This window comes from Ciona robusta, chromosome 9, assembly GCF_009617815.1.
Source record: "Ciona robusta chromosome 9, ASM961781v2".
Taxonomy (NCBI): Eukaryota; Metazoa; Chordata; class Ascidiacea; order Phlebobranchia; family Cionidae; genus Ciona; species Ciona robusta.
In genome coordinates, this window is record NC_143243.1 from 357,667 (window position 1) to 371,112 (window position 13,446).

Consider the following 13,446-nt stretch of genomic DNA (forward strand, 5'->3'; position numbering starts at 1 on the left):
ATAATACGGTAGTGGTTTGTGTTGGTGAAGTGAGTATATACACAGTTTGTTTGTTATGTTGTATGTACAAGCGGTTCTTAAGACTTACAGCACATTCTGATCTTATGAATATGTTTGTGGCAATCGAAAACTTATGTTTATAACTTTACACAACACGTATCAATATTATACATAAACATAAGTAATTGTTAATTCGGGAACGTTTACGGGAGCAGTGCATGTTGTTATAAAGGGCCATGAGCAACTAATGATATCATCCGTGTGTTGTGTGTAACGTACATTGCACTTGTGCGTTAGAAAGTTGAAGTGACCGCATTATACCAAGAAACACGGAGATACAAAATATGTGAAGTGTGTAAGATGCCCCAGGCTAAATATGTTGCTCCGCTAAACTAGAAGCTATGGAACATGCATTCGTAGTTAGAATTGGAACATAACAAAAATAACTTTAACGTTCACGACGAAACAAATCAAATGTTCAAGAATATTATTTTAATCGTGAGCTACTAATCCTTACTGTTATTAATAAGTCGTGTATGTCGCCAAGTTGAAATTTCCCTTATTTAAGCAGGACTTTATTTAACACTCACTCTTGTTTCATTTAACACTGAGGATGGTGCAGTTTCAATAAATCAACTTTAACCATCCTCAGTGTTAGATGAGGGTTCGTGTTTAAAAAGCTACCTTTCCACTCAACACAACCAACCTGCCAACACAAGTTCCACAAGACAACTTGCTTTCCCGGCAACGTTGTTCGCCACACACCTGTAAGTACCACCGTCGGTGGGTTTTAAACCCTGTACCTTCAGCACTGATTCACCAGTAGAAGGAGATTGAATGGAAATGCGACCCAAGGTCTGGAGTTTGGAAGATCCCTGCGAGTAATTACCAAATTTAGACAATTGCTTCTTAACCAATTAAAACACTCCCTTAGACTGCTGTAGCTAAAGTCATGCATAAAGAACAAACACGATAAACAACAGTAGTTAAATCACGCTGAACGACAATAAGGTCAATATATATGGAAAGTCACGAAAGCCAAATGATACAAGTGTTTTGACGGATTAATTGATTACACGGTGATAAGTAAACGTGTAATACCGACTGTCGTTACTCCGACAACCGGGGACAAATAAGTTGTATTACTTGCATCCATTCATTCATCTACCAACGATTACTTTTACACTACCCAACCCCAGGTTAATAGTGTGTTAGAATTATTTAAATATTACACAATGTTTTGCATTTTCCAAATCTTTACAACGCGCTAACATCACCTAATAAAGGCAGTAGTTGGTACAATGAAAGATAGTCGTCACAGTAGTTATATAGTAGATTCTGTTACGTCACAAAGCTGCGCGGTGACGCGAGACGAAGGGTCCTTCAATATCGGAAGAGATTTTTAACAAAAATCGACGCAAACCCGAAAATGGTGTTGCCATATTAAAAGCTGGGAAGTTACTTAGCATTGAATTACGCGGGTGGATTGTTTGGTTTGTTTTGACACGGAAACACTGGGGACTATACTATGTTTCTAATAATAACTAATATATCTATTTTTGGTTAGGGGATTTACATGGAAAAATATTAGGATTATATTTTTTTCAGTAAGTCAGTAAAATTAAACAATATTTAATTTTAATTATATATTTTATCGACAATTGATAATGTTCGGGAATTGTTTATTTTATACAGATTCAATGTTACGTCACAATACCGAATTTATCAATGTTAAACTGAAATAAAAATGTTTATTACGTCATAAAATATTCTAATCATGCTATTTATTTTAGGATTCAAACTCCATTGATGTCATACTTCGAACTGTGATGTCACAACAGGTAAGTGTGACGTCACAAACATGTAAACGAAGTTTCAAAATACCAAACCCGAACCGCATCGCGTCGAACACGACATTTCGCGAAAAGACGATGTCGGAGAATGTTTGCATGCGCGTAACAATGGTCCTTGTTTACGAAACAATGCAAGTGAAGCGAAAAACAAATAACCGACTTTAGAAATTTCGGGCGATGACGACGTTTCTAAACCAACAGCCGGTGTCGTAAATTAAACAAATTGTCGTCATTATTTCGGGGTGTTTAAACAAATTAAACTCGTAACGATAATTATGACAAGAGTTATTGCAACAGCCCATTATAAAATAATTTATCACCTCTTTAACACTGATGCGACCGTTAAAATCAAGTTGATTTACTTTTATATATAAAACAACTTTTACGGTAGCGAAAACGATTTACAAATATTCACAATTTAAGTTTTTTTACAAGCGTCAAGCTACTTAATAATTTAGCAATAAAGTTAAGTTGTACTTAAACTTAAAACCAGATTTAGTCAAAACTTTTGTTAAAACTTAATTCAACAAAAACTTGATCTTCCTAATGCGCGCAAATTGCTGCTGTTACGTCATTATAGGCTCAGTGACGTAATAAGAGGAATTATCATATAACAAGCAACAGAAATCTGATATTTTTGACTTTGGTTTAAAAAGATGAAACGCATCAGTGCCCCAGGCAGCACTTTCTTGCAGTGTTGACCAAATAAAATATCAACGCAGCTTATGCAAAGCAATATGTTGCAAGTAAAATATCCCCGGCAACACTGGCTCAGTATCAAACTACAGTAATGAACGTGGAGGGTCAATAAGTGTCAGAGATAACAAGGACCAATGTTTCGTCACAAACAATCGACGGGCAATACGATACACGTCATAATGGAGGAGTTGTCGCAAAATAAAACTAGAATCAAATAAATAAAAAAAAATATTTGCAATTATGTTAATTAGCTTAATCGTTAATTAAGCATTAAATCTCAACTTAAAATACCTTGGGTTTAATCCGACTTAAGTTGATACCACGGCTGCGCTAAACTTGGTTTAACTTCTAAACTGACTTAAACTATATTTAATTTCTGCATTTAATAAACACGCAACTAATTAAGGTAATTGGTAGCAATTAGGCGGCAAAGGACACAGTTAAATATAACGAACAACTATACCCATTCACGATACTGTCTTCGCTACTCTAAAATATCGCAGCTCGGTCGACGTAACAAGTGCAGCCAACCGGAACGCCACTTCACGCTTGGCTGGGCAGCAAGAATTTACTTTTTAACGTTATCTTGAAAAATCTCTGCAGTGTTGCCAGATGTTGAGATATGCAGCAAGACCGTTTGAATTAACGGCTTTTACACTTTAAGCTGGCAACACTTGGAGGTTGATAAGCCACAAGGTGTATGAACCAGAACGAAGATAAAACTTTGTTCAAAGTTACAAAGTGCTTGTTAAGTTTATAACAAAATACGTTCAACTCCTTGAAAACGAACACGACGCCCAAATAAATTGAAACAGCGAAGATGAGGGAAATAATTGCAAGCGATAGTCGTAAAATTACAAACTAAACGACCGTTTTTGCGGAGATTTTCATTGAACAAACATTTGAATATCCTTGCGTGTTTTAATTACGAAAACCAAGCCCAAATATTAAGCTTGATTAAAAGTCCAATTTTGTTCTTCAGCATTCTTTTGTTTGAAACATCTGCTCAACATGAGTTTAGCATCCAATATCTGGGCTCTAATTTAAATCGCAATAAAACTAGTTTATTAAAGTTTCGCGATTCAAATTAAATGTGGAATATTTGCATTCATTTATTCTATGAGGTCACTATTGAATTGTTCCAGAATAGCCAACAGGTTCGAGATATGAGACAATTAAGATGTTTATGGTAATGCCGCATCGCCGCGGGCGTATTTTACACTGGGAGCAAACTATGTTTATCTCGTTACATGAATGGGTAATACAGATATATACAACTAATCGTGGTATCGAATTAAAAACTATTATTGTAGTCGTATAATAATGTGGGGTAAGATGGACACCGTTAGCACATAATATCCCATATTTCCCCATCATGTTATTAACAATGTGCTTTTAGAGGTGAGGATACAGTTATATAATTCTGTAAATATTGTTTGTTAACACCAAATAGAGAGATAAAAGAGAATGAGAGCATGAACCATCTTGCCCCAACTTACCATATTAATACAAAATCGTGGGCAATGTAACTTATTGATCAAAACATTTAAGCGCCCATGCTTTGATCAAATCTTTTAAATTTAACATTTTTAATTCTTCTGACTTATCTTATTTTCATTTTCAAAGGTATCGATTCAAACTGCTTTCATACGTCATATTTGTCGCATTGAAATTCCGTGTGTGTGGTCTTTATGTTTGCACTTGGATTAGATACGTCACAACTACGTCATTATCGTCCCACAGTCTATTTAGCATAAGTAGACGTGACGATGGATAAGTTGGTCCCAATGTTATCTAGGTCCTTTTATATTCAAACCCGTGTAAATGATGCGGGGGGTTGGGTGGGTGTTGGCTGTCTATATAAATGCACTTAATGCTTGGGAATGTTTGTAATCAAGTTTAATGACGGGCGTTGCGTCGCTTAATACGTATTTTCGTTATTTGATCTTCGTAACAAGTACGAAAACAAAAAAAGTTGTGTTCTGTGAGTTTTATATTAAAGTTGAATTAAATGTAGTTTGGAAAATACGATAAGTAAACATGGGATGTTATGTTCTAACGGGATCATCTTACTTAACAGTAATTTATGTCAAGCACCATCAGCAACTCGTTATAATGGAACAATCGCAATGTTTTGCTTAAGCAATACAGCCCGTGTCACGAAGGGAAATCGCTGCAAAACGCTAAAAGCGTCAACAAAGATAAGAATGGATGTTTGTTTTGTAGTTTAATCCTTCTGTTGCACGCATCATTGCACACTATATATTATTTCTATGTGGTTTGTTTTCAAATATTTGAAATTGCGAAGATTTTTGACACATTATCATCATACTGCCTAAGTATGGGGTCATGAAGCCACCATGTATAACGCGCAAGGCGACACCTGTGTATTAGAGGTGTAATCTAAGGTTGAACAGATGGATGAACGGATTTACATAATTGATCTGTTACTAAGCTACGTATGAAGGTAAGACTCCGATCGCCTAAATGTCAGCTTCTATAGCGTGCCTTGTTTCAATAGGATCTCACCCATATTGAATGAAAATATTAAGTTACCCACACGCGATATAGCTCTCCTACAACACCGTGCGGCCACATACTATTAAATATTCATCTGCTAGGTGGCGCAAGAAATGCGGTAGTAATTTGCAGCCTAATTTCTATTTGTTGTGATATCACAATTGGTCAGTGTGACCTTACACCTGATGACGTAATGCTAATGAACCGTGACGACCCGGTAAAAAGACTTTTAAGCGAAACGTAGAAAACTGGAAAGGGGGAGTGGGGGTGAAGTGTTTGCTACTCCCCATATTCCTAGGCGGTATAACAGGTCGCAAAGGTAATACAGAACACGTGGCGTTAAAACTTGCGTGGGCCCCGGTTGAAAGTTAAAATATAAATCTGTACCGTATAAAGTTTGTTGGTACATTTTTATTTCCCAAAAATACCATCACGGCAAAAATATTTGCTGATCCAAGCTATCTGTTTGAAACCGTCCACCCATAAACCAAACTCCGAAGTCACAATTGGATTAATTTCAAAAAAGCCAAAGATAATTGAAGAAAAGCGGGCATGGTGTCTACGAAACAGAACCCCCGTGTTGTAACGACTTTCGTTGCCCCGCCATGCGAGGATAAACAAGTTACATTCATTCGATTACACCCCGATAAGTTTTAATCAAATAATATTTTGTCACAGCATTAACAGGTCCCATCCAACTCACTTTGCACCACACGACTGTTGGTTGTGGTATCCCGGTGACTTTGCAACGAAACTCCGCAGTCGTTCCTTCCTCTGCTACGCTTGACTGAGGTTTTAACGTGAACTGTGGTGACCTTTCCACACGACTGACCATCGTTGCGCATGAGTGGTTTTCAACCGCGACTGCAAGAATGAGAATTCGAATATTTACGACAATACTTCGTTTGTGATGGAACAATGGTGGGGTAAGATGGATCCATTAGCATATAATATCCCATATTTTCAGTTGACAAAGCTCTTTTAGAGACGTAAGGATACCGCTATATAATGAATATTATTTGTTTACCACCAAACGGGGCGAGAAATGAAGTAAAAACATGGACCATCTTACCCCAACCAAAATATTTGGTTTCGGAGTATGATTGGTAACTATTATGACGTCATACACATCATTGTTTAATCACAACTTACTTTGTGTTCGGGAAACTCCCTCACTGTTTATCAATGAAGGTGATGACGCAGTAAGTGACGTATCCAATGACGTATCCAGTGATGTGGCTAATGACGTAGCTAATGACGTAGTTAGTGATGCAGTTGAAGCTATACTGTGACGTTTTTCCAAATTTTCGCTGACGTCACAATTCGTTGTTCTAAAGAATAACGGACATTGTCAAGTTGCTTATGACATCACACCTGTAGTATTACGTAACAAGACGCACAATTAGTATATCGTAACAGAACAATTACAACTGTAATAGATAATAAACTTTGTTAAAACACAACTAGCAACTCGTACGACCTGCTTTTAAATGAAAAGATTCTTTTAATTAAAACAACAAAAGAAGTTTACAGAAAACAGTCACAATAACACAATGTGCATAAACTATGTAGATTGTCGACCGTGAACTCATGTCACAACTGCCACACTTTCATATAAGCGCCAACTATTCGCGGAAACTTTTAAATTTCGTCACATCTCAAATCGAGCTGAACCATAGACACCTGTGCTGATAAATGTGCGATAGTGACGTAACAGTGCGACGTGCTGCGTCACAATGCTTGCTATGTCGTGGAAAATGAAAGTAAAACACGTCTCTGTTACATCACAAACCCCATTCATGAAACATACTCCGCTTTTCTAGACATATTATGACGACACACAGGGCATTGTGACAAATAAAACAAACTATGAATTCACAAGGGGTATGATTCAGTAATAAGGACCCTTGACAATCACTTTTGTTCGATAATAAAATATATTTAACGAGAGCAACGTCTTCATGCTTCACTGCACATGCCGATAACCGAATAAAACCGAAACTAAACGACTTAAACTCGTTTGTGAATAAGTTAAACACCAAACATACTTAACACCCAAACACCTCACAACACTAAGCGACAAGCTAAGCAAGTTTTACAAAATATTGTCTCAAACAAACCACTAACCAACACACCACTAGGACAGCTAACTTGTTAAAGCCAATAATAACTCCAAGTAAAACCAACTGAAACTAAACTTACAACAAACGTAAGTGGCCTCTTTAAAAACTTCAATTAAATCGATATTTGAAGAGTCACCGAACGTAAAGTTGCTTTGATTCCTAACATGAGAAATCTTGTTTAAGAAACCACTAACGTGACGATGGATTATAAGTTCGGTTTTCTCTCTGCCTGTAAACCAATATAACGATTCTAGAGAAAGTCGTACATTGGGGTAAGATGGTCCTTTTTCATTCTCTTTTATCGTTCCACTAAGTTATCTTACGACTCCAAAATATCATTGTTAATCGTACAAAACACTTGGGGAATATGGGATATTATGTACTACTATGGGATATTATGTAGTAACCATCTTACCCCACAGAACCCTACATCACAAATATTGTATATATCTCAATTTACAATATTAAATCTAAATAACTTGAAAAGCAGACTGCGCTTAACACAAGGAACCATCGCCTTACTATACCTTTACAACTAAATGCAGCTTATTGAGTTTAATATGAAGTAAGATTGCGCTCAAGTTAATGATTAACCAACGTTTAGTACGGGTGGCTACGTCTTCAATACTTCGCTATACCACGGGTTCGTATTATAAGTTGTATGTAATAAATGGCCATAGCGTAAATTCGCTTACCGCATTAAATATTTATGATTCCTAATTGTTGTCATATTTAAGGTATTTCTACACAACAGAAATATTTGTTGAACGAAATAAACCTTTTATTGAATGCAAATGAACGTGGTTGCCAAGTGAAAGCTGCTTTGTCGGTTTTAAAAAATGTCAATTTTGAAATTGCAATTACGAAAATGGAGATTTTTTACATTTTGGGTCATTTTGTAACGCAAAAGTCGAAATTTAGGGAAAAAAAACAAAAAAACAATTACTTTCCTCTTCGAATGCAAGTAATAATCTTTTGTGTCGTAACAAACGAACAATTAGCGAAATTCCGTAATTCGTTTGTTACGAAGTGCCGGAAACAATGACGTTTGTTACAATAACAATGGGTTGTAATTGTCACTCGGTAGTCGGAGCGAAACAACAAAAATGTCACTTAAAGGTCGCTCTGTGACGTCATGGAAGGTTTGTTGCGTCATAGTAGATATGAAAGCAAATATGTTCAGGTGTTTCAAACTTTCGGGGAATTTTTGGAAAATAATATTAATTTTAAAATGTTGTTTAAATTTAAACACGGCAGCCGTTATACTGTGAAACACTATACGGGGTGATATTGCTGCAGCCCCCTTTTATACCTAACTGCGCTAGTTGCATAAATACTGTTCGAGCGGGAACTGAACTAACTTAGTATTTAAACACGTCTGTTTCCAACCCCATTACCAACTCGATAATTTCGCATAAATTTAATATTTTGCAACAAAATTTCAATAACCTAAGAACCGCGTAAATAGCATATGAATGACATTAAAACAAAGCTTATTTTCCATCAACCGTATCTGCTTCTTACCTCATATCTCCTGTTTCTCGCAAAACTTAATTACTGACTTGTTTATCATGGAAACAACATGCGTGTCTTATGCGCAGTCATGCGTGAATAACATATGACGTCATTACCTTATATATAACTTGTGTATTAGAACCCTCGATGCATCGACTCGTCGCGTTTTCGGTGAATTAGGGTCGCGATTTGCGAGGAATGTACCGACAACAGGGATTGTGACGTCACAGCCACCATTTAGTGGTAACAGAGGTCGAACCTCCAGACGGTGACGTCATCGGAGAAGTCGCCAAAATATTTGTCGTCATTATAATGTTTCTATGGTTTGTTCATAAACAAGAGAGCAACCGAAGGAAATGCCAACAATTAGTTGTTGCTGGTGGTTTCAAAACTCACCCTGTGAAGTTGGTTCGATGCTACAGCGGGTTTTAACGCGAGACGCGATGTCTACTGTGACGTCACACAGAGCGATTGTTGTCACCAATTGTTTCGGTTCCTGGGCGAATTTTGTCCAAATTTGTCCGATTTTCGCAGCGGGGTCGAAAAGTTGGTGAAAGCAGTCAGAAGGTTATGTACTTATTCAAACTTACAAATTAACCTGCCTATATACACATTATCCATATAAGTCCCGAATTATTAGTGCTTTATATGAACTTGTATATGTCATAGGGCCTGATGTGTCGGCAGAATTGGACAATTACCTGTTACTAGAATTTGAAACTTATTCCGTTATTTCAGAAACTATTTTTAATCAAAGTCGTTCCTTCGATCAAGTGGTCAGTTGGGGGATGGTCGGGATGATGCATGGGACCACCCTGGCTATTGTTACTGATAAGTGGCCATTGTGATAGATCAATGTAGGGTTTGTTGCGTCACAATACCGTTTGTTTATCCACAATAAAGGAAAGTTAATGAAGTTTTGAAGAATTTTAATGAACTGTGAAATTCAAGAATAAATAATCGTGTCGTCGTAATGAGCTAATAACGAAACCTTTTTCGTTACGTTGTGCTCAGTTGAGTTGAGTAACTAAAATTTACGAAATATTTTTTTCTTTAACTTTTTTGCTTAAGATATAGTAGGGTAGAAAAAAATGGGAAACCTTTTATTCTATTTTCTCGTTCCATTTGGTAATAAACAAAGAACATTCAAAGAACTATAAAACAGTATCCCCACGGCTTCCATAGACCATTGTTAATTTTGCGCTAAAGGTATCCCATCTTACCCCACACTACTATATATATATTACGCCAAAAATAGCATTAACTGACTCCTATTTAAATAAAAGCAATTGTCCATTTCTTATTAAAGTAAGAAGAAATAAACAGCTGCAATAAGTTCCAGGTTAACCAAGGCATCAGGTGTCCCACTAATCACCAATTAAAAGTTCCTATATCGAAGTTAAATAGATTAGAAGAACCAACATGAGTGTCAAGTTACAAGATTTAAATCAAACTTTTGGTTAAACTTGACTTAAATCAAGTAATCTGACCGCCAGCTTCTAATTTAGGAAACATTTCGGAAATTTAACGTCGGTTTTTGAAAACTTATCGCTAATTTTAAAATTATAATTCGAAAATTTAAACATAATCTTCGTATAGTTAACAATACCATGAAAATTTCACAAATGCAAAATGTACAGTCATCGCCAATATTTATCAACCAAGTTAAAAACGACTATTAGTTGACAAAAGCCACTGTGACGTAAATTTCATCTCAAATTGGAGGGAAATCCTTTGATTTAAAATTCCACAAATTTCTCGTTTGTTTGTTTAGTCATTATCGATTATTTATGACGTAATTCATCAAAACAATGGATGAATTCGAGAAGTTTGACTGTGACGTTAATTGTCAATACGGTGAGCACGAGATTGGATTGTGACGTCACATATGGACCATTATAACATCGTTTATCGCGTTAACGTAGCGTACGGGTTGGTTTAAACACGAACTAATGTTTTAAATAATTTGATCTTGGCTACTGTAAACGAAAAAATTAAGTTAATTTTTTTCTTTCTATTATTTAGTTTCCCTATTTTCAAGGGCTGGTATATTGTTATACTAATCAACTACGTTATAATGTATTCATTTTCCAAACAATAAACAACAAGAACAATCTAAACACACTTGAACACGGATATATAAAATAAACAATGGTCTATGTGACGTCACAAGACATAAGCATTCTCTATGACGTTACAAACCGCCTACATATAACGATTCCAAAACACCCACGCAACAATATATGTTTGAAACAAATAATCTAGTTGACAACAATTCAAATATTAAATTCAAAACCTCATTACACCAGAACAAAGACGACCTGGATGTGACAATAAAACGTCTGTACGCAGAAAAGTCTTGTCAAGAATCTAGGATTTGGCCCATTACCCAAACACAGTTTGACTTAATGTAGATACGCGAACCATCGCTACGGTCTCACCTCATGCTCGGTGTCGGGCTTGGCATCACATTATGTTCTTGGTAGGTTGGGGTTGTTTGGATGGCGAGGTCGAGCAGGAGGGACTTTTGGCTTTCATTGTGGGGGTTGATGGTAACGGGGGGTTTCTCGGGTGTGGGAGGGGTTGGAACTGAAGGGGTGAATATAAATTAATATATTTAGTACAAATTCATAGCATGTTGGGGTAAGATGGTCAGGTTTTTAATTTTCGTTTATTGTCCCATTTGGTTGTAAACAAAGAATATTCAAAGAAATGTAAAACCGAGTGTCCCTACGACTCTAAAAGAGCGTTGTTAATTGTTTATAGCACGATCAGTAAATATTTGTGCTAACAGTACCTGCATCACACTACTGTACAAGTTGCAGAAACCTTTATACGTAACAGGAACTGTTATTTGGAAATTGTTTCAAAATTCGCATTATTTAATTTGACAAGAGCATTTGGCAAGAGAATTTAATACAAGTTGTTTGTAAACTCGCAGAAACAAAGTTCTGGAATCTCTTTGATTGTAAGGTTAATCTATATTATGACGTCACATATAAACCGCGATAAAAGCGTCAACTTTGATTGTTCATTAGATCGACGTCATTAAATCGCGCCACACACGAAGTTTACGCAAGATATATAGAAATCGTAAAAATAAAACTTAATTCATGACGTCACAAGCTATAAAGTTTCGAAATAAAGGAGTGAATTTAAAATACAGGAAATTGAAAACCACGTTTTTACAACTTAGTAAAACAATGTGTTGTCTGTTTTAACTCGGGGTTGATGTTTTAACTTTGTCTACCACGGGGTGCGAATATGGACAAGATTTAAAAATGAGCGAATATATTTTAATATTTATGTGAAGTGTTTGTTTTACCCACGTGACAAGGTGGATTCTAAACCGAATGATCGAACGCGGTTGTTGGGGTCAAGTAAAGGTCACCATTGTTTACTCGCAACACGTCATAGTTAAAATTCTCAGGAAACGCGAGATTTAGAAGATCGAATCTTCGCGAAAAAAATCGAGAATTTTTATTTTTTGCATTTTGAAAGACAATAGGATAACAATGAGCATTGTTCATGATCACGTGTGTAAATATTTAGCTAAGCTGCATTGTGTATTCGCGGTATCGTTTATCGGCAACAATTAACTTGATTGTGTTATAATAGCCGCTTGTGTGACGTAATATTACAAGATTAATAAATAACGAAAAGTTTTGGGTTTCCCCTTGAACCAAACAGGGGTTTCCCCGCATGAACCACACTACGGGATAAATCACAATATATGGCGGGTTTGGGGTAGTTAGGGGGTGTAACGTGAAAACGTTGGCTTATATGTCGCCGTATCACCTCATACATACATAGTTGGAAATGCGGACGGAGATTGTGAAATAGCTTTGTTACAATACAAACATACAATCCATCGTACAGTATAATAATACCTCAATGTGATAGGTGACCAATTCATAACCACAATAATATTAAATCTATGCACATTACCACTACGTGTTAAAGGTTATATTCATGTTATTAGAGGCACTCGGGGTGAGATTCGAACCCGACCGCATAATAGACACAAAGAGCCGAATATTTACTGAACAAACAACCAAGTACTCACCGTGTTTTGAAGCTTTGATAGTTTCTTTAGCGTCCGAGGCAGGAGTAGGTTTTGGAGGGCACTTGTCTATATTGTTGTTGTTATTACGTGGCACTGTCACACAAGCTGTACAAGCTAAAAGCCACCTTTTACCTCTCGAACCCGACATATTAACTTAACATATATTGTGCTGTAACAATAGAAACCATAACTGTTAAACCAGAATGTTAACTTTGAATTTATCAAAACAAAGAACGTTGTGACGTAATAAACGTGGTGATTCCGTGACGTAATTTAAAACAAAGAAACTAAAACTCGGCCAAATTACGGCATATCCTATTCATAATTGTGTCAGAACGATGACGTAACTTAAAACATGACGTCATCAAAACATATTTTTGCAAACTGTGAATATTATGTCATTTCCGTTTTATTATTCAATTGTTTCGTAACAAACAACAATAATGAGTTAATCGCGATGCCGCGCCACAAACCTTTGTTTAATTCAATTAAATATGTTGGGAGTAAACAATATTAATTAGTTAAAAGCGAAGATTAAATTCTTACAGAACAAAATCTACGCTGACCTGCTGAACAACGCTGGGTGTAGATATTTCTTTGTTTGTTTTTTTTACACCGAGGCGAGCTACACTGTAGTATAAACGCCGCTTAAAACTGATTCTTGTATTTC

General features: G+C 36.2%; 1 protein-coding gene across 11 annotated transcripts in view; it reads right to left on the reverse strand.

The window, feature by feature from the left end:
* LOC149730513 (titin-like) overlaps nucleotides 1-12,971 on the reverse strand; it is a 106,797-nt gene extending 93,826 nt beyond the window's left edge. For 7 of the 11 annotated variants that reach the window (XR_016385621.1, XR_016385622.1, XM_089883840.1 and 4 more), the window contains exons 1-5: nucleotides 12,777-12,971; nucleotides 11,152-11,299; nucleotides 6,225-6,403; nucleotides 5,776-5,936; nucleotides 707-875 (exon numbers count right to left, since the gene is read on the reverse strand). Coding sequence is in view for 7 of the 11 variants with exons in the window: in XM_089883840.1 (XP_089739966.1) it covers nucleotides 707-875; nucleotides 5,776-5,936; nucleotides 6,225-6,403; nucleotides 11,152-11,299; nucleotides 12,777-12,924 (805 nt within the window). In the remaining 4 variants the exon portion in view is untranslated. Of the gene's footprint in view, nucleotides 1-706; nucleotides 876-2,843; nucleotides 3,045-5,775; nucleotides 5,937-6,224; nucleotides 6,404-7,274; nucleotides 7,297-8,719; nucleotides 8,740-11,151; nucleotides 11,300-12,776 lie in introns of those variants that run through there. The other 4 variants (XM_089883846.1, XM_089883845.1, XM_089883843.1 and 1 more) reach the window with 3 other exon arrangements.
* Nucleotides 12,972-13,446: the final 475 nt, after the last annotated feature.